At 37.8% G+C, this 20776-nt stretch overlaps 1 protein-coding gene across 1 annotated transcript; it reads right to left on the bottom strand.

Annotated features, from left to right (window-relative positions):
• Positions 1 to 17925: 17925 nt before the first annotated feature.
• On the bottom strand, positions 17926 to 18798 carry LOC100671683 (olfactory receptor 10AG1-like). The gene has a single exon (XM_023556063.1). It carries the CDS (start codon positions 18796 to 18798, stop codon positions 17926 to 17928), a length of 873 nt encoding a protein of 290 aa, XP_023411831.1.
• Between the last annotated feature and the right edge of the window lie 1978 nt (positions 18799 to 20776).

Raw genomic sequence — 20776 nt, 5'->3', positions numbered from 1 at the left:
TTTGTGATGTAATTTTTTTTGAGAGGATTTGGGTGGGATTGTAACACCACCCTTACTCAGGTCACCTCCCTGATCCAAGGTAAAGGAAGTTTCCCTGGGGTGTGGCCTGCACCACCTTTTATCTCTCAAGAGTTAAAAGTAAAGGGAAGCAAGCAAAGAGTTGGGGACCTCATACCACCAAGAAAGCTGTGCCAGGAGCAGAGCGTGTCCTTTGGACCGGGGGAGGGGGGGGCCTGCACCTTAAAAGATCCTCGACCAGGGGAAGATTGAGGACAAAGACCTTCCTCCAGAACTGACAGGAGAGAAAGCTTTCCCCTGGAGCTGACACCCTGAATTTGGACTTTAAGCATACTTTACTGTGAGGAAATAAATTTCTCTTCGTTAAAGCCATCCACCTGTGCTATTTCTATTATGGCAGCACTAGATGACTAAGACAATGATCTAAAGTGTACTTTCCCTTCTCCCCACTCCTCTGCCTGGTTGCCATCAGTGAACATATGTATCTATTCTTGTGGTCTAACAAAAGAGGGGTCATACAATATTTGCCCTTATATGCTTGACTTAGTTCACTTAGCATTACGCCTTCCAGGTTCAACCACATTGTAATATGTTTTGTGGACTCATTTTTTTTTCTTTAGGGTTGCACAGTTTTCCATTGTATGTATGTATGACACTTTACTTATCCACTCATCTGTTGATGGGCACTACAGTTTTTTTTTCCATTTTTCTATTTTGAATAAGGCAGCAGTGAAAATAGGTGTACATAAGTCTCTTTGTGTCATTACTTTTAGGACATTTAATTTTAGGACTCTAGGGTATATACCCCCCCGCCATGCATCTGTCAGTTTGTCGTACTGTGGGGGCTTGCGTGTTGCTATGATGCTGGAAGCTATGCCACTGGCATTCAAATGCAAGCAGGGTCACCCATAGCAGACAGGTTTCAACTGAGCTTCTAGATTAAGACAGACTCAGAAAAAGGACCTGGCAGTCTACTTCTAAAAAGAATTAGCCAGTGAAAACCTTACAAGTTAATAGAAGAACACTGTCTGATATAGTGTGGAAAGATGAGCCCCTCAGGTAGGAAGGCACTCAAAACAGGGCTGGAAAAGAGCTGCCTCTTCAGAGTACTTTTGACCTTAATGAAGTAGATGGAGTCAAGATTTTGGGTCCTTCATTTGCTGCTGTGGCACAACTCAAAATGGGAAATAGCTGCAAACATCCATTAATAATTGGAAAATGGAATGTACTAAGTATGAATACAGGAAAGTTGGAAATAGTCAAAAATGAAATGGAACACATAAACGTCAATATCCTAGACATTTGTTGTTGTTAGGTGCCATTGAGTCAGTTCCAACACATAGTGACCCTATAAGACAGAGCCGAACTTCTCCATAGGGTTTCCAAGATGCAGCTAGTGATTTTGAACTGCTAATGTTTTGGTTATCAGCCAAGCTCTTAGCCACTACGCCATCAGAGCTCCATCACAGGCATTAGTGAGCTGAAATGGACTGGTAGTATTGGCTATTTTGAATCTGACAAACTTATGGTCTACTATACTGGGAATGACAACTTGAAGAGGAATGGTGTTGCATTCATCATCAAAAAGAACATTTCAGGATCTATCCTGAAGAACAGTGTTGTCAGTGATAGGATAATATCCATATGCCTACAAGGAAGACCCCAGTTAATATGACTATTATTCAAATTTAGACACCAAATACTAAGGAGAAAGATGAAGAAGTCCAACATTTTCACCAAGTTCTGCAGCCTGAAATTGATCAAACACGAAATCAGGATGCAGTGATAATTACTGGTGATTAGAATGCAAAACTGGGAAACAAAGAAGAAGAATCAGCTGTTGGAAAATGTGGCCTTGGTGATAGAAACAATGCCAGCGATCACATGATAGAATTTTGTGAGACCAATGAATTCTTTATTACAAATACCTTTTTTTCAACAACAAAAACAGCGACTATACACGTGGACCTCGCCGGATGGAGTACACAGGAATCAAATCTACTACATCCATGGAAATAGACAATGGAAAAGGTAATTATCATCAGTCAGAAAAAGGCCAGGGGCTGACTGGGAACAACCATCAGTTGCTCATATGCAAGTTCAAGTTGAAGCCAGATAAAATTAGAAAAACTCCACAAGAATCAAAGTACAACCTTGAATATATCCTGCCTGAATTTAGAGACCATCTCAATAATAGATTTAACACACTGAATACTAATGATCAAAGATCAGACGAGTTGTGGAATGACATCAAGGACATCATACATTAAGGAAACTGTTGTTGTTGTTAGGTGCCGTCAAGTCAGTTCTGACTCATAGCGACTCTAGGCACAACAGAACGAAACACTGCCCAGTCCTGCACCACCCTTACAATCATTGTTCTATTAAGAAAATAAAAGGTCATTAAAAAAGAAAAACAGGAAAGAAAGAATACCAAAATGGATCTCAGAAGAGACTCTGAGACTTGCTCTTGAACATCAAGTAGCTAAAGCTAAAGGAAGAAATGATGACATAAAAGGACTGAACAGGGGATTTCAAAGGGTGGCTCGAGAAGACAGAAGTAAAGTATTATAATGACCTGAGCAAAGATCTGGAGTTAGAAAACCAAAGGGGAAGAACACGCTCAGCATTTCTGAAGCTGAGAGAACTGAAGAAAAAATTCAAGCCTCGAGTTGCAGAATTGAAGGATTTTACACGGAAAAGACTAAATGATGCAGGAATCATCAAAAGAAGATGAGAGGAATACAAAGAGTCACTATATCAAATAGAATTGGTCAACGTTTTTCCATGTCAGGAGGTAGCATATGATCAGGTACCATTGGTACTGAAGGAAGAGTTTGAATCTGCACTGAAGGCATTGGAGAAAAACAAGGCTCCAGGAACTGAGGGAACACCAGTTGAGATGTTTCACAAAGAGATGCACTGCTGCAAGTGTTCACTTGTCTACGCCAAGAAATGTGGAAGACAGCAACCTGGCTGACCTACAGGAAAAGATCCACACTGATGCCTGTTACAAAGAAAGATGATCCAACTGAATGAGGAAATTATCGTACAATATCATTAATATCACACGCAAGTAAAGTATTGCTGAAGATCATTCAAAAGCGCCTACAGCACTACATCAACAGGGAACTGCCAAAAATTCAAGCCGGATTTAGAAGAGGACATGCTGATGTGAGATGGATCCTGGCTGAAAGCAGGGAATACCAGAAAGATGTTTACCTGTGTTAATTATTGACTATGCAAAAGCATTTGACTGTGTGGATTATAACATATTATTATATTATGTTATATTACCTTACATTATATTATACCATTGTGAAGAATGGGAATTTCAGAATGCTTAATTGTGCTCATGAGGAACCTGTTCATAGATCAAGAGGCAACCGTTCAAACAGAACAAGGGGATACTGCTTGGTTTACAGTCAGGAAAGGTGCGTGTCATGGTTGTATCCTTTGATTATACTTATTCAGTCTATATGCTGAGCAAATAATCCGAGAAGCTGTAGTATATGAAGAATAACAAGGCATCAGGATTGGAGGAAAACTCATTAACAATGTGTGTTATGTAGACGACACAATCTTGTTGCTGAAAACGAGGAGGAATTGAAGCACTTACTGATTAAGATCAAAGATCGCAGTCTTCACTATGGAATACAGCTCAACATAAAAAAAAAAATCCACACGATTAGACTAATAAGCAACATCATGGTAAATGGAGAAAAGTTGGAAGTTGTCGAGGATTTCATTTTACTTGGATCCACAATCAATGACCCTGGAAACAGCAGTCAAGAAATCAAATGACACATTGCATTGGGGAAACCTGTTGCAAAGGACCTCTTTAAAGTGTTGAAAAGTAAAGATGTCACCTTGAAGACTACGGTGCTCCTGACCCAAGCCAAGGTGTTTTCAATTGCTTCATATGCATTCAAAAGCTAGACAATGAATAAGGAAGACCTAAGAAGAATTGACGCCTTTGAATTGTGGTGGTGGTGAAGAATGCTGAATATACCATGGACTGCCAAAACAACGAACAAATATGTCTTGGAAAAAGTGCAACCAGAATGCTCCTTAGAAACAAGGATGGCAGAGGCGGGGCCAAGATGGTGGAATAAACAGACGCTTCCAGCAAGCCCTCTTTACAACAAAGACCCCAAAAAAAACAAGTGAAACAAGTATATTTGTGACAAGTTGGGAGCCCTGAGCTTCAAAGGCAAGCTTAGAAAACAAACTGAGGGGCAGGGGGAGGAAGAGACTGTTCAGAAGCGGAGAGGAGTTACCAGATCTGAATCATAGAGAGCCTTCAGACACCATTCCCAGAGCCACCTTGGCGGCAGGTTGGTACTAGCGTTAAGCCACAGTTTCCTCAGTGAGAAGCAGCCAGCCACACAGCCTACTCACACCTCCAGAACCAGAGAAGAACAGCGCTCTCAACAAAAGCTAATTATTTGTGTATATTTTACCATGCCCCCCCCCCTCCACTCCCAAGACAGCTTCAGTCGCTGAATTCCCTGGGCCTGAGATAGGCCCTGTTGAACACCTAGAGCCATCCTCCCAGCCTCAGAGAAGGAAAAAATTTGCAATTGGGGGAAAACATAATTTGCCAGCTCCACTAACCAGGGTAGCTCAGGACAGAAGCAGCTCCTGTCCAGGGATAAACTGTCCGTGGACTTTGAGCACCTTTCCCTTATGCATGGACCTGTGTGGGCCTATTCTGGGAGATTAGGCCCTTGTGGACACACTCCAACAATTTCAGCTGTGTGATGGAGAGGTGGGTGTTTGATGTTTGACATTGCTTTGCTATTAAACAAGATCCTCACCTACCCACATCAGGGACCTAAGGACTGGTAGCTCCACTCAGGTCTCCCAGCTACCCTCGAAAGGGGTCCAAGGATAACTGGTACCTCCCAGTACTTACAACCAAAAACTTTGGGTGCCCATAGTCCGTCTGCAGAACCCATCCACCTGCACACTCTAAGGAACAGGGACGCACTACCCTCAGAGACATTTAGAGGTCAGTTCTCAGTTCCCTGCCTTATTCAGAGTGTGATCCCCTGCTGCAATCAGATACCAGTACATACACCAATCACCCCTGCCCCTCTAAGACTGTAGGACAGAGCCCATACCATACACTTGATATTCAGCTACCTGGAAACCTGAGCTGAATTCATACAAGAAAAAGGAATGGACTCCTAGACTGAGATACCTGATAACAGTTCTAGCCATCTGGGGACAGGACGTCAGAACTCCAAAGGCAAAATAATCAAGCTAGCTCACTCAAGTAACCCATGTGGGTATATCAAAACAAAACAAAACAAGAAGGTATGGCACAGTAACAAGAACAAACTAATACAATAACTTATAGATGGCTCAGAGACAACAGACAATATCAACTCACATAAAGAAACAGACCACGATCACCTCAACAGGCTCTCAGAATAAAGAATCCAGGGATCTTCTAGATGAAAGTGCATTCCTGGAATTACCAGAGCCAGAATACAAAAGACTAATGTACAGAACCCTTCAAGACATCAGGGAGGAAATGAGGCAATACGCAGAACAAGCCAAGGAACACACAGATAAAGCAACTGAAGAAAATAGAAAGATTATTCAGGAACATAAAGAAAAGTTTAATAAGCTGGACAAATCCATAGACAGACACCAATCAGAAATTCAGAAGATTAACAACAAAATTACAGAAGTAGACATCTCAATAGAAAGTCAGAGAAGCAGAATTGAGCAAGTAGAAGCCAGAATTTCTGAACTCGAAGATAAATCGCTTGACACTAATATATCTGAAGAAAAATAAGATAAAAGAATTTTAAAAAATGAAGAAACCTTAAGAATCATGTGGGACTCTATCAACAGAACTAACCTACCAGTGATTGGAGTACCAGAATAGGGAGGGATAAGAGAAAATACAGAAAGAATTGTTGAAGATTTGTTGGCAGAAAGCTTCCCTGATACAGTGAAAGATGAGAAGATAGCTATCCAGGATGCTCATCGAACTCCACATAAGGTAGATCTTAAAAGAAAGTCACCAAGGCATATTATAATCAAACTTGTCAAAACCAAAGATAAAAAGAGAATTTTAAGCGCAGCGAGGATAAACGAAAAGTCACCTACAAAAGAGAGCCAATAATAAGCTCGGACTACTAGGCAGAAACCATGCAGTCAAGAAGGCAATGGAATGACATATTTAAAAAATTGAAGGAAAAAAAAAACAGCCAGCAAAGAATCATATATCAAGCAAAACTGTCTGTTAAATATGAAGGTGAAATTAGGACATTTCCAGAAAACAGAAGTTTAGGAAATTCGTAAAAACCAAACCAAAACTGCAATAAATACTAAAGGGAGTTCTTTGGCTAGAAAATCAATAATATCAGGTGTCAACCCAAGACTAGAACACTGGGCAGAGCAACCAGAAGTCAACCAAGACAGGGAAATCAAAAAAACAAAGCAAGATTATAAAAAAAAGCTCAAAACAGGGTAACAGTGATGTTATTATATAAAAGAAGACAACATTAAAACAGTAAAGAGGGACTAAGAAATTAATCATAGATCTTCCATAAGGAGAGGAACATACAGCAATACAAAGAAATGAAAGTTAGTATTAAATTTAGAAAAATAGGGCTAAAGAATAAGGTAACCACAAAAGAGACATACTATCCTACTCATCAAAATAAAATACAATAAAAAATAGAGACTCAGCAGAAAAAAAAAATCAACAACAACGAATATGAGGAAAGAACAATATATAATCTACTCAGCACATAAAATTAAGTGAGAAAAAGAAACTGTCAACAACACACAAAAAAGACATCAAAATGACAGCGTGAAATTTATACCTATCCATAATTATGGTGAATGTAAATGGACTAAATGCACCAATAAAGAGACAGAGAGTGGCAGAATGGATTAAAAAACATGATCCATCAATATGCTGCCTACAAGAGATATGCCTTAGACTTAGAGACATAAACAAACTAAAACTCAAAGGATGGAAAAAATATATAACAATCAAAAGAGTAGGAGTAGCAATATTAGTTTCTGACAAACTAGATTTTAAATTTAAATCCATCGTAAAGGATAAGGAAGGACACTATATAATGATTAAAGGGACAATATACCAAGAAGATATAACCATATAAAATATTTATGCACCCAAGGACAGGGCTGCAAGATACATAAGACAAACTCTATCAGCATTGACAAGCGAGATAGCTCCACAATATTAGTAGGAGACTTCAACACACCACTTTCAGTGAAGGACAGGAAGTCCAGAAAAACTCAATAAAGACACGGAAGATCTAAATGCCACAATTAACCTACTTGACCTCATAGACATATACAGAACGCTTCACCCAGCAGAAACCAAGTACACTTTCTTTTCTAGTGCACATGGAACATTCTCTAGAATAGACCACATATTAGGTCATAAAGCAAGACTTAGCAGAATCCAAAACTTAGAAATATTAAAAGCATCTTTTCTGACCATAAGGCCATAAAAGTTGAAATCAATAGCAGAAAATGTGGGAAAAGAAATCAAACACTTGGAAACTGAACAATACCCTGCTCAAAAAAGACTGGATTAGAGAAGACATTAAGGATGGAATAAAGAAATTCATAGAACCCAATGCGAATGAAACCACTTCCAATCAGAACCTTTGGGACACAGCAAAAACAGTGCTCAGAGGTTAATTTATATCAATAAACGCACCCATCCAAAAAGAAGAAAGGGCCCAAATCAAAGAATTATCTCTACAACTTGAACAAATAGAAAGAGAGCAACAAAAGAAACCCTCAGACACCAGAAGAAAACAAATAATGCAAATGAGAGCAGAACTAAATGAAATAGAAAACAAAAAAACAATTGAAAGCATTAACAAGACCAAAATCTGGTTCTTTGAAAAAAATCAACAAAATTCTTAAACCATTAGCCAAACTGACAAAAGAAAACAGGAGAGGAAGCAAATAAGAAATGAGATGGGTGATATTACAACTGACCCAACTGAAATTAAAAGAATCATATCAGATTACTAAGAAATATTGTACTCTAACAAATTTGAAAACCTAGAAGAAATGGATGATTTCCTAGGATCACACTAACTACCTAAACTAACACAAACAGAGATAGAACAACTAAATAGACCCATAACAAAAGAAGAGATTGAAAAGGTAATCAAAAAACTCCCAACAAAAAGAAACCCTGGCCTGGACGGCTTCACTGCAGAGTTCTACCAAATTTTCAGAGAAGAGTTAACACCACTACTACTAAAGGTATTTCAGAGCATAGAAAAGGATGGAAAACTTCCAAACTCATTCTATGAAGCCAGCATGTCCCTGATACCAAAACCAGGTAAAGACATCACAATAAAAGAAAATTACAGACCAATATCCCTCATGAATTTAAATGCAAAAATCCTCAACAAAATTGTAGCCAATAGAATTCAACAACATACCAAAAAAATAATTCACCATGACCAAGTGGGATTCATAGCAGGTATGCAGGGATGGTTCAACATTAGAAAAACAATTCCTGTAATCCATCGTATAAATAAAACAAAAGACAAGAATTACAAGATTTTATCAATTGATGAAGAAAAGGCATTTGACAAAGTTCAACACCCATTCATAATAAAAAAAAACTCTCGACAAAGTAGGAATAGAAGGAAAATTCCTCAGCATAAGAAAGGGCATTTAACAAAGCCAGCAGCCAACAGCCAACATCGTCGTAAATGGAGAGAGCCTGAAGAACAGGAACCAAAAAAGTATGCCCTTTATCACCTCTCTTATTCATCATTGTATTGGAGGTCCTAACCAGAGCAATTAGGCTAAATAAAGAAATAAAGGGCATCCAGATTGGTAAAGAAGAATTAAAATTATCTCTATTTGCAGACGACTTGATCTTACACACAAAAAACCCTAAGGAATCCTCAAGAAAACTACTGAAACTAATCCAAGAGCTCAGCAGAGTATCGGGTAACAAGATAAACATACAAAAATCAGATGGATTCTTCTGCACCAACAAAAAGAACATCGAATCTCCTACAAAGAAGAATCAATAAGAATAAGTTCAGACTACTCAGCAGAAACCATGCAGTCAAGAAGGCAATGGGATGACATATATAAAGTACCGAAAGAGAAAAACTGCCAGCCAAGGATCATATATCCAGCAAAAATCTCTCTCAAATGTGAAGGCAAAATTAAGACATTTACAGATAAACACAAGCTCAGAGAATTCGCAAAAACCAAACCAAAGCTACAAGAAATACTAAAGGAAATTGTTTGGTCAGAAAACCAATAATATCAGATACCAGCACAACACAAGGTCATAGAACAGAGCATCCTAATATCAACTCAAATAGGGAAATGACAAAAACAAATTAAGATTAATTTCAAAAAGAAAAAAACGCTCAAAACAGGGAATCATTAAAGTCATTATGTAAAAGATCACAATAATCAAAAAGAGGGACTAAATACAGGTGGCATAGAACTGCCATATGGAGAGAGATACAAGGCGATATAGGACAATACAAGTTAGGTTTTTACTAAGAAAAATAGAGGTAAATATTAAGGTAACCACAAAGAGGTATAACAACTCCATAACTCAAAATAAAAACCAAGAAAAAGAAAACGACTCAGCAAACATAAATTCAACCACTATGAAAATGAGGAACACAATAATTTACAAAGAAAAACGTCTCAGCACAAAAAAGTAAGTGGAAAAATGAAATTGTCAACAACACACATAAAAAGGCATCAAAATGACACCACTAAACACATACTTATCTATAATTACGCTGAATGTAAATGGACTAACCACACCAATAAAGAGACAGAGAGTCTCAGACTGGATAAAGAAACACGATCCGTCTATATGCTGCCTACAAGAGACACACCTTAGACTTAGAGACACAAACAAACTAAAACTCAAAGGATGGAAAAAAATATATCAAGCAAACAATAAGCAAAAAAGAGCAGGAATAGCAATATTAATTTCTGACAAAATAGACTCTAAAGTTAAATCCACCACAAAGGATAAAGAAGGATACTACATAATGATAAAGGGACAATTGACCAGGAAGATATAACCATATTAAATATTTATGCACCCAATGACAGGGCTGCAAGATACATAAAACAAACTTTAACAGAACTGAAAGGTGAGATAGACACCTCCACAATTATAGTAGGAGACTTCAACACACCACTTTCAGTGAAGGACAGGACATCCAGTAAGAAGCTGAATAGAGACACGGAAGACCTAATTGCTACAATCAACCAACTTGACCTCATAGACTTATACAGAACACTCCACTCAACTACTGCAAAAAAAAAATTTTTTTTTTTTTTTTTTTACTGCAAAGTATACGTTTTTTTCTGGCGCAAATGGAACATTCTCTAGAATAGACCACATATTAGGTCATAAAACAAACCTTTGCAGAATCCAAAACACTGAAATATTACAAAGCATCTTCTCAGACCACAAGGCTATAAAAGTGGAAATCAATAACAGAAAAATTAGGGAAAAGAAATCAAATACTTGGAAAATGAAAAATACCCTCCTGAAAAAAGACTCGGTTATAGAAGACATTAAGGAGGGAACAAAGAAATTCATAGAATGCAACGAGAATGAAAACACTTCCTATCAGAACCTTTGGGACACAGCAAAAGCAGTGCTCAGAGGTCAGTTTATATCGATAAATGCACACATACAAAAAGAAGAGCCAAAATCAGAGAACTGTCCCTACAACTTGAACAAATAGAGAGTGAGCAACAAAGGAGTCCATCAGGCACCAGAAGAAAACAAATAATAAAAATTAGAGCTGAACTAAATGAATTAGAGAACAGAAAAACAACTGAAAGAATTAAAAAAGCCAAAAGCTGGTTCTTTGCAAAAATTAACTAAATTGATAAACCATTGACTAAAGAAATACAGGAAAGGAAACAAATAACCTGAATAAGAAATGAGATGGGCCACTTCACAACAGACCCAACTGAAATTAAAAGAATCATATCAGATTATTATGAAAAATTGTACTCTAACAAATTTGCAAACCTAGAAGAAATGGATGAATTCCTAGAAAAAACACAACCTACCTAAACTAACACAATCAGAAGTAGAACAACTAAATAGACCCATAACAAAAAGAGATTGAAACAGTACTCAAAAAACTCCCAACAAAAAAAAGTCCTGGCCCGGATGGCTTTACTGCAGAGTTCTACCAAACTTTCAGAGAAGAGTTAACACCACTACTACTAAAGGTATTTCAAAGCATAGAAGATGACGGACTACTGACTAACTCATTCTATGAAGCCACCATATCCCTGATACCAAAACCAGGTAAAGACATCACAAAAAAAGAAAATTACAGACTTATATCCCTCATGAACATAGATGCAAAAATCCTCCACAGAATTTTAGCCAATAGAATTCAACAACATATCAAAAAAATAATCCACCACGGCCAAGTGGGATTTATACCAGGTATGCAAGGTTGGTTTAATATTAGAAAAACCATTAATGTAATCCACCATATAAATAAAACGAAAGACAAAAACCACATGATCTTATCGATTGTTGCAGAAAAGGCATTTGACAAAGTCCAACACCCATTTATGATAAAAACTCTCAGCAAAATAGGAATTAAAGGAAAATTCCTCAACATAATAAAGGGCATCTATTTTTTATTTATACAAAGGCAACAGCCAACATAACTATAAACGGGGAGAGCCTGAAAGCATTTCCCTTGAGAACGGGAACCAGACAAGGATGCCCTTTATCACCGCTCTTATTCAACATTGTGCTAGAGGCCCTAGCCAGAGCAATTAGGCTAGACAAAGAAATAAAGGGCATCCGGATTGGCAAGGAGAAAGTAAAAATATTATCTCTGTTTGCAGATGACATGATCTTATACACAGAAAACCCTAAGGAATCCACCAGAAAACTACTGAAACTAATAGAAGAGTTTGGCAGAGTCTCAGGTTATAAGATAACCATACAAAAATCACTTGGATTCCTCTACATCAACAAAAAGAATATCGAAGAGGAAATCACCAAATCAATACCATTCACAGGAGCCCCCAAGAAGATAAAATACTTAGGAATAAATCTTACCAAAAATGTAAAAGACCTATACAAAGAAAACTACAAAGTACTAGTGCAAGAAACTAAAAGGGACCCACCTAAGTGGAAAAACATACCTTGCTCATGGATAGGAAGACTTAACATAGTAAAAATGTCTAGTCTACCAAAAGCAATCTATACATACAATGCACGTCCGATCCAAATTCCAATGACATTTTTTAATGTGATGGAGAAACAAATCACCAACTTCATATGGAAGGGAAAGAAGCCCCAGATAAGTAAAGCATTACTGAAAAAGAAGAAAAAAGTGGGAGGCCTCACACTACCTGATTTTCGAACATATTATACAGCCACAGTAATCAAAACAGTCTGGCACTGGTACAACAACAGGCACATAGACCAATGGAACAGAATTGAGAACCCAGATATAAATCCATCCACCTATATTTGACAAAGGCCCAGTGTCAGTTAATTGGGGAAAAGATAGTCTCTTTAACAAATGGTGCTGGCATAACTGGATATCCATTTGCAGAAAAATGAAACAGGACCCATACCTCACACCATACACAAAAACTAACTCCAAGTGGATCAAAGACCTAAACACAAAGATGAAAACGATAAAGATCATGGAAGAAAAAATAGTGACAACGTTAGGAGCCCTAATACAAGGCATAAACAGAATACAAAATATTACCAAAAATGACAAAGAGAAACCAGATAACTAGGAGCTCCTAAAAATCAAACACCGACGCTCATCTAAAGACTTCCCCAAAAGAGTAAAAAGACCACCTACAGATCGGAAATGAATTTTCAGCTATGACGTCTCCGACCAGTGCCTGATCTCTAAAATCTATATGATTCTGTTAAAACTCAACCACAAAAAGACAAACAACCCAATCAAAACGTGGGCAAAGGATATGAACACACACTTCACTAAAGAAGTTATTCAGGCAGCTAACAGATACATGAGAAAATGCTCTCAATCATTAACCATTACAGAAATGTAAATAAAAACTACGATGAGAATCCATCTCACTCCAACAAGGCTGGCATTAATCCAAAAAACACAAAATAATAAATGTTGGAGAGGCTGCAGAGAGATTGGAACTCTTATACACTGCTGGTGGGAATGTAAAATGGCACAACCACTTTGGAAATCTATCTGGTGTTTTCTTAAAAAATTAGAAATAGATCTACCATACAACCCAGAAATCCCACTCCTTGGAATATACCCTAGAGAAATAAGAGCCTTCACACAAACAGATGTATGCACACCCATGTATATTGCAGCTCTGTTTACAATAGCAAAAAGCTGGAAGCAACCAAGGTGTCCATCAACGGATGAATGGTTAAATAAACTGTGGTATATTCACACAATGGTATACTACGCATCAATAAAGAACAGTGACCAATCTGTGAAACATTTCACAACATGGAGGAACCTGGAAGGCGTTATGCTGAGTGAAATTAGTCAGAGGCAAAAGGACAAATATTGTATAAGACCACTATTATAAGATCTTGAGAAATAGTATAAACTGGGAAGAACACATACTTTTGTGGTTACGAGGCGGGGAGGGAGGGAGGGTGGGAGAGGGTTATTTACTGATTAGTTAATGGATAAGAACTACTTTAGGTGAAGGGAAGGACAATATTCAATACACAGAAGGTCAGCTCAACTGGACTTGACCAAAAGCAAAGAAGTTTCCGGGATAAACTGAATGCTTCAAAGGTCAGCGGAGCAAGTGCGGGGGTTTGGGGACTATGGCTTAAGGGGACTTCTAAGTCAATTGGCAAAATAATTCGATTATGAAAGCATTGTGCATCCCACTTGGAAATGTGGCGTCTGGGGTCTTAAATGCTAACAAGCGGCCATCTAAGATGCATCAATTGGTCTCAGCCCACCTGGATCAAATGAGAATGAAGAACACGAAGGTCACACGATAACTATGAGCCCAAGAGACAGAAAGGGCCACATGAACTAGAGACTTACATCATCCTGAGACCAGAAGAACTAGATGGTGCTCGGCCACAACTGATGACTGCCCTGACAGGGAGCCCAACAGAGAACCCCTGATGGAGCAGGAGCTCAGTGGGATGCAGACTCCAAATTCTCATAAAAAGACCAGACTTAATGGTCTGACTGAGGCTAGAGGAATCCCAGCGGTCATGTTCCTAAACCTTCTGTTGGCCCAGGACAGGAACCATTCCCAAAGACAACTCATCAGGCATGGAAGGGACTGGATAATGGGTTGGAGAGAGATGCTGATGAAGAGTGAGCTACTTGTATCAGGTGGACACTTGAGACTGTGTTGGCATCTCCTGCCTGGAGGGGAGATAGGAGGGTAGAGAGGGTTAGAAAAGAAAAAATAGGGACAAAGTTAGGAGCCCTAAACATGGCATAAAAAGTATACAAAACATTATTAAGAAAGTAGAAGAAAAACTAGATAACTGGGAGCTCCTAAAAATCAAATACCTATGCTCACTCGAAGACTTCACCAAAAGAGTAAAAAGACTACCTACACACTGGGGAAATGTTTTTAGCTATGACATTTCTGATCAGTGCCTGATCTCTAAAATCTACATGATACTGCAAAAACTCAACTACAAAAAGACCAATAACCCAATTAAAAAATTGGCAAAAGTTATGAACAGACACTTCACTAAAGAAGATGTTCAGGTAGCTAACAGATACATGAGGAAATGCTCATGATCATTAGCCATTAGAGAAATGCAAATCAAAACCACAATGAGATTTCATCTCACTTCAACAAGGCTGGCGTTGATACAAAAAACACAAAATAAATGTTGGAGAGGATTGGAACACTTATACACTGCTGGTGTGAATGTAAAATAGTAGAGCCACTTTGGAAATCGCATTGATACAAAAAACACAAAATAAATGTTGGAGAGGATTGAAACACTTATACACTGCTGGTGTGAATGTAAAATAGTAGAGCCACTTTGGAAATCGCATTGATACAAAAAACACAAAATAAATGTTGGAGAGGATTGGAACACTTATACACTGCTGGTGTGAATGTAAAATAGTAGAGCCACTTTGGAAATCAATTTGGTGCTTCCTTCAAAAGCTGAAAACAGAGCTGCCATACAATCCAGCAATCCCACTCCTTGGAATATATCCTAGAGAAATAAGAGACTTTACACAAACAGATATATGCACACTCATGCTTATTGCAGCACTGTTTACAATAGCAAAAAGATGGAAGCAACCAAGGTGCCCATCGACAGATGAATGGATAAATAAATTATGGTATATTCACACAATGGAATACTACACTTAGATAAAGAACAGTGATGAATCTGTGAAACATTTCATAACATGGAGGAACCTGGAAGGCATTATGCTGCGCGAAATTAGTCAGTTGCAAAAGGACAAACATTGTACAAGACCACTATTATAAGAACTTGAGAAATAGTTCAAAATGAGAAGAAAACATTCTTTTGTGGTTACGAGGTGGTGGGAGGGAGGGAGGGTGGGAGAGGAGTGTTCACTAATTAGATAGTAGATAAGAACTACTTTGGGTAAGGGAAAGACAACACACAATACAGGGGAGGTCAGCACAATTGGATTAAACCAAAAGCCAAGAAGTTTCCTAAATAAACTGAATGCTTCGAAGGCCAGTGTATCAGGTGCAGGTGTTCGGGGACCATGGTTTCAGGGGACATCTAAGTCATTTGGAATAATAAAACCTATTAAGAAAACATTCTGCATCCTACTTTGAAGAGTGGTGTCTGGGGTCTTAAACGCTAGCAAGCAGCCATCTAAGATGCATCAATGAGTCTCAACCCACCTTGATCAAAGGAGAATGAAGAACACCAAAGACACAAGGTAATTACGATCCCAAGAGACAGAAAGGGCCACACGAACCAGAGTCTACATCATCCTGAGACCAGAAGAACTAGATGGTGCCCAGCTACAACCGATGACCGCTCTGACAGGGAACACAGCAGAAAACCCGTGAGGGAGCGGGAGAGCAGTGGGATGCAGACCCCAAATTCTCATAAAAAGAGCAGACTTAATGGTCTGACTGAGACTAGAAGGACTCCAGTGATCATGGCCCGCAGATCTTCTGTTGGCCCAGTACAGGAACCATTCCCGAAGCCAACTGTTCAGACAGGGATTGGACTAGACAATGGGTTGGAGAGGGATGCTGGTGAGGGGTGAGCTTCTTGGATCAGGTGGACACTTGAGATTGTGTTGGCATCTCCTGCCTGGAGGGGAGATGAGAGGGTAGAGGGGGTTAGAAGCTGGTGAAATGGACACGAAAAGAGAGAGTGGAGGGAGGGAGTGGGCTGTCTCATTAGGGGGAGAGTAATTGGGAGTATGTAGCAAGGTGTATATAAGTTTTTGTGTGAGAGACTGACTTGATTTGTAAACTTTCACTTAAAGCACAATAAAAATTATTAAAAAAAAAAAAAGAAGCAGCAAGGATGGCGAGACTTAGTCTTACATACTTTGGACATTTTGTCAGGAGGGATCAGTCCCTGGAGAGGGACATCATGCTTGGCAAAGTACAGTGTCAGTGGAAAAGAGGAAGACCTTCAATGAAGTGGATCAACACAGTGGGTGCAACGATGAGCTCAAGCACAACAATGATTGTGAGGACGGCACAGGACCAGGCAATGTTTCATTCTGTTGTACATATGGTTGCTATGAGTTGGAACTGACTCAATGACACCTAACAACAGTAACAACAACCACTGTGCCACTGGGGCTCCAATTATACATATATGTATATATATGTATGTACGTATGTATATATTATTGGATTCCTGGAGCACAGTGGTTAAGAGCTCACCTCCTAACCAATAGGCCTGCATTTCAAATCCACCAGTCACTCCTTGGAAAGCCCACGGGGCAGTTCTGCTCTATCCTCGAGGGCCACTCTGAGTTGGAATGAACTCAACAACACGGGTTTCGGGTTTGTTCATATAATCTAATACCATCATATAATTCAGTAGATCATGGCTTTATATGCTTCCTATCTTACCTCATTCTTGTTTCAAGGCTGAGTTCACAATTTTTAATGATTTTAGCACTTGAAAGAATCATTACTACATCCACCAATAGTATTGTTCTGTGGAGTTTACATTTTTAGTTATTTCTTAAGTGTTCTCTGTAGAGGAGCCCTGGTGGCGTGGTGGTTAAAAGCTTGGCTGCTAATCCAAAGGTTGGTGGTTCGAATCTGTCAGTCACTCCTTGGTAACCTATGGGGCAGTTCTATCCTCTTGTAGGGTTGCTATGAGTCAGAATCAACTCAACAACAATGTGTTTGGTTTTGGTTTAGTTCCTGACAGAAAATCTTAAAGAGGTAACTTCAGTATTTTGAATGAGTAAGATATCTAAAAATAAAAGCACATAATTTCAATGACTATTCTCCAAATGCTTACCATATACAACACCCTTTACTAACAGATATCTCTGTGAAAAGAAAAAAAGTGAACAACAAGCACATAAAGAAAACATTCGACCAAAAAAAAAGCTTTGTAAACGGAAATGATTTTTAGGGAAAAAGTTATTGTGAAATCAGTTAATAAATAATAGAGACAAGATTATTCAATAAACAGTCTGAAATCACCAGTTAATTTGTTGGAGTCATTACAAGTTCACTGTATATGAAATTTGTCAAAATAATTAAATTCTCAATTGCAATACAAATTTTTATGATAGAACCCTGATATCAGAAAGTCTGATATAAAATGACAAGCTCAGGAATAAGTAAAGATAATTAATCTATACTAAGGCAGTAAACCAAATTAAAAGTTAATTTCTGATTATAAACCCATTGCCATGATTATAGAACACCAGAATTAAATGAGAAAAGGCATAAGAAGTTGAAATTAGTGGCTAATGTAACAAAACATTGAGGTAACAATTTTTTCAATGCCACCATGACGTCCTTATTCCTCAAAGTGTGTATCATGGGGTTAAACACTGGGACAAGAATAGTATAGAAAAGAGAGAGAAATCTGTCTCTTTCAGAAGAGTGTTTGGATTTGGGTTGAAAATATGTAGTGAATCCTGATCCAAAGAATAAAGTCACAACGATAAGATGAGACGAGCAGGTGGAGAAGGCTTTGGCTCGACTTGTGGCTGATGGCAACTTCAGGATGGTGGAGATGATTTTGCCATAGGAGCCAAGTATCAACAGAAATGGAACCGTGACAAACAACACAACAACTATGTAGACCAACATCTCATTTGGAAAAGTGTCTCCACAGGCCAGGGTGAATACTTGGGGCATGCCACAGAAGAAGAGGTTGATTTGGTTAGATCCACAAAAAGGCAGAGAGTAAGTCTGATACATCTGTCCTATCGGAACTGGGATTCCAGTGATCCAGGAGCAAGTCACCAACTGGATACAGACCCTACGTTTCATGACTAGAGGATAGTGCAGAGGGTTAGAAATGGCCACGTAGCGATCGTAGGCCATCACTGCCAGGAGCAAACACTCTGTCCCTCCAAATATAAGGAAAAAACACATTTGTGTAGCACATTCAAACAAAGAAATGTTTCTTTGCTGAGTCCAAAGGTTCATGAGCATTTTAGGAATAGTGGTAGACACATAACAGATTTCCAAGAAGGAAAAATTTGCCAGGAAAAAATACATGGGAGTCTGGAGAGTCTTGTCAACCCTAGTTATGCGAATAATTATGCCATTTCCCATCAAGATAATCACATAAAGAAAAATATGCCAAAAAGAAACATTTGGAGATTTGGAATATCAGAGAATCCCAAAAGAAAAAATTCCATCAAGGATGTGAGGTTTACTTCTGGCAGGTGTTTTTGGTGTTTCATCTGTGAAAGTAGTGAAATTAATGATTTATCTTTTTGATCTGTTTTCCAATTCTACATAGGGAGGTGTGTAGAATTAACATATACAATTTTTTATCCCCATAAAAAACCCAGCAGAATTTCCAAATCAAAGAGCAGAGCGGTGGTCCCATAAAGAATGTATGCTAAATTTATGATGTCACATTATAATTAATATTTAATACGAGGCTTGCATTTGAATGGAAGTAATGGGCTCTTGATTTATGCATTTTCATTTTTTGTGCTTGTGAGCATAGCAAAGTGAGCCTATTTTACTCATCATATTAACAAACAATCCTGAGACAGAAGACTTTACATCTCACACCTTTTCCTAGTGGATTGTTCAGCATTAAATTTTAATTGGATTTTCCATAATTTCTCAACTGTTCTACGAATTCTTTTGCAATTACAGTGTGTGCCTTCTCTTCCTTGTATAGCTATAGCTCTTACTCTTTGTGTGTGCACTTTGGTTTGAATCTGTATTCCTGTTTCCTCCATCTACCGAAATAATATAGACATAATTTGATCAGGCATTATGTTTCAAGATATGTCATTTACCATGCATTTATGATATTATTTCAAAAACTCTGCCTAGTTTATCTATCCTAAATGTCTTGCTATCTGACATTAGTTTGTCTCATTAAAGTTTATCATTTTAATATTATGTCTGAGATGAAACACTTGGAAATCAAAATTGGACAGTATAAACGATTATAAAATACAATTATTACATCAATTCCACAAAGACAAATAGCAGAGAATATCCATTTTAATAGGGACCATGTAAGCAAGCATATTTTGATAGTGAGTTATAAGACATGGAGAGATTCAATAACTTTTCCAAGTATTGAGATCAAGGTAGATAATATAGGAATTAAAGGAGGAAGGGAAATTAACAGCATCATAGCAGTAGGTAGCATCTGGGAAAAGAGAAGGGAAACTGGTTTTAGCTGACTTACTAGTGTGTAGGTCAAGAGATTACCATAACATTTTCTCATTTATTTCTCAAATATTTTTCTTGAGTGTTAATGTTCTCATATTATTTTATAAATGAAGAAACACAGTCTGAAGGAGTTTGCATATGTGTTGCTACTTTCATGCACATGCTGGAATTTCAACTCCTACCTCATGCTCTTTTTCTAGACCTAAGTTTGAATTAGGCTTCCAACACTTATGCTTTTAGTTGACCTGGGCCGTTATTTAAACATTTAAAATCATTTTGTATATTAAAAAAATATATGGACTTAAACATCTATCTTAGAGTTGTGAGAACTAAGGAGAACTTATAAAAAGCTTACCTAAAATTTATCTAGTTTATTATATGGCATTGTTATATTCTGTAATTATGATCACATTTGTAATTAAGGACTCTCCAGGATAAGACAAGTGTCAATAAATAATTGTTGAGCAAGATTGTTAAATATTCCAACCCTCACTGTTCTCTTACCTGAAACATCACTTCCATTTTTACTACTTTTGATGTTGACTCTTGAGCATGTTTTCTTTATTTTTGGATCTGATATTTACGAAGTTGTTCTGTTTGTTATGAAGTCAGTTTTGTTTCTACTTCCAAATATCTATATAAAATGTCATTCTAAATAACGTAATAAAACTACACAGAGAAGACATTGACTGATATGAGACCAAATGTGGTTTCTATGTATGGGCCTCAATTATGCATCTTATGTATTTACATAATATTACACATTACATGATAGTCAAAGTTAAGTAACAAAAAGTAAATAAAAGTAAAATTATTTTACTCACAAAGTGGGGTGACTCCCATGAATCTCTTAGAGATTATTTTAAGTTTCAGTGTGATCTCAGTCTCT

The sequence above is a fragment of the Loxodonta africana genome, chromosome 6, assembly GCF_030014295.1.
Source record: "Loxodonta africana isolate mLoxAfr1 chromosome 6, mLoxAfr1.hap2, whole genome shotgun sequence".
Taxonomy (NCBI): Eukaryota; Metazoa; Chordata; class Mammalia; order Proboscidea; family Elephantidae; genus Loxodonta; species Loxodonta africana.
Note: the sequence above shows the minus strand (reverse complement) of the source record. Positions and strands in the feature narration are given on the sequence as shown.

Excerpts from the sequence above, each read along its gene's own strand:
- LOC100671683 (XM_023556063.1), bottom strand. The coding sequence starts at position 18,798 with ATGGGAAATGGCATAATTATTCGCATAACTAGGGTTGACAAGACTCTC.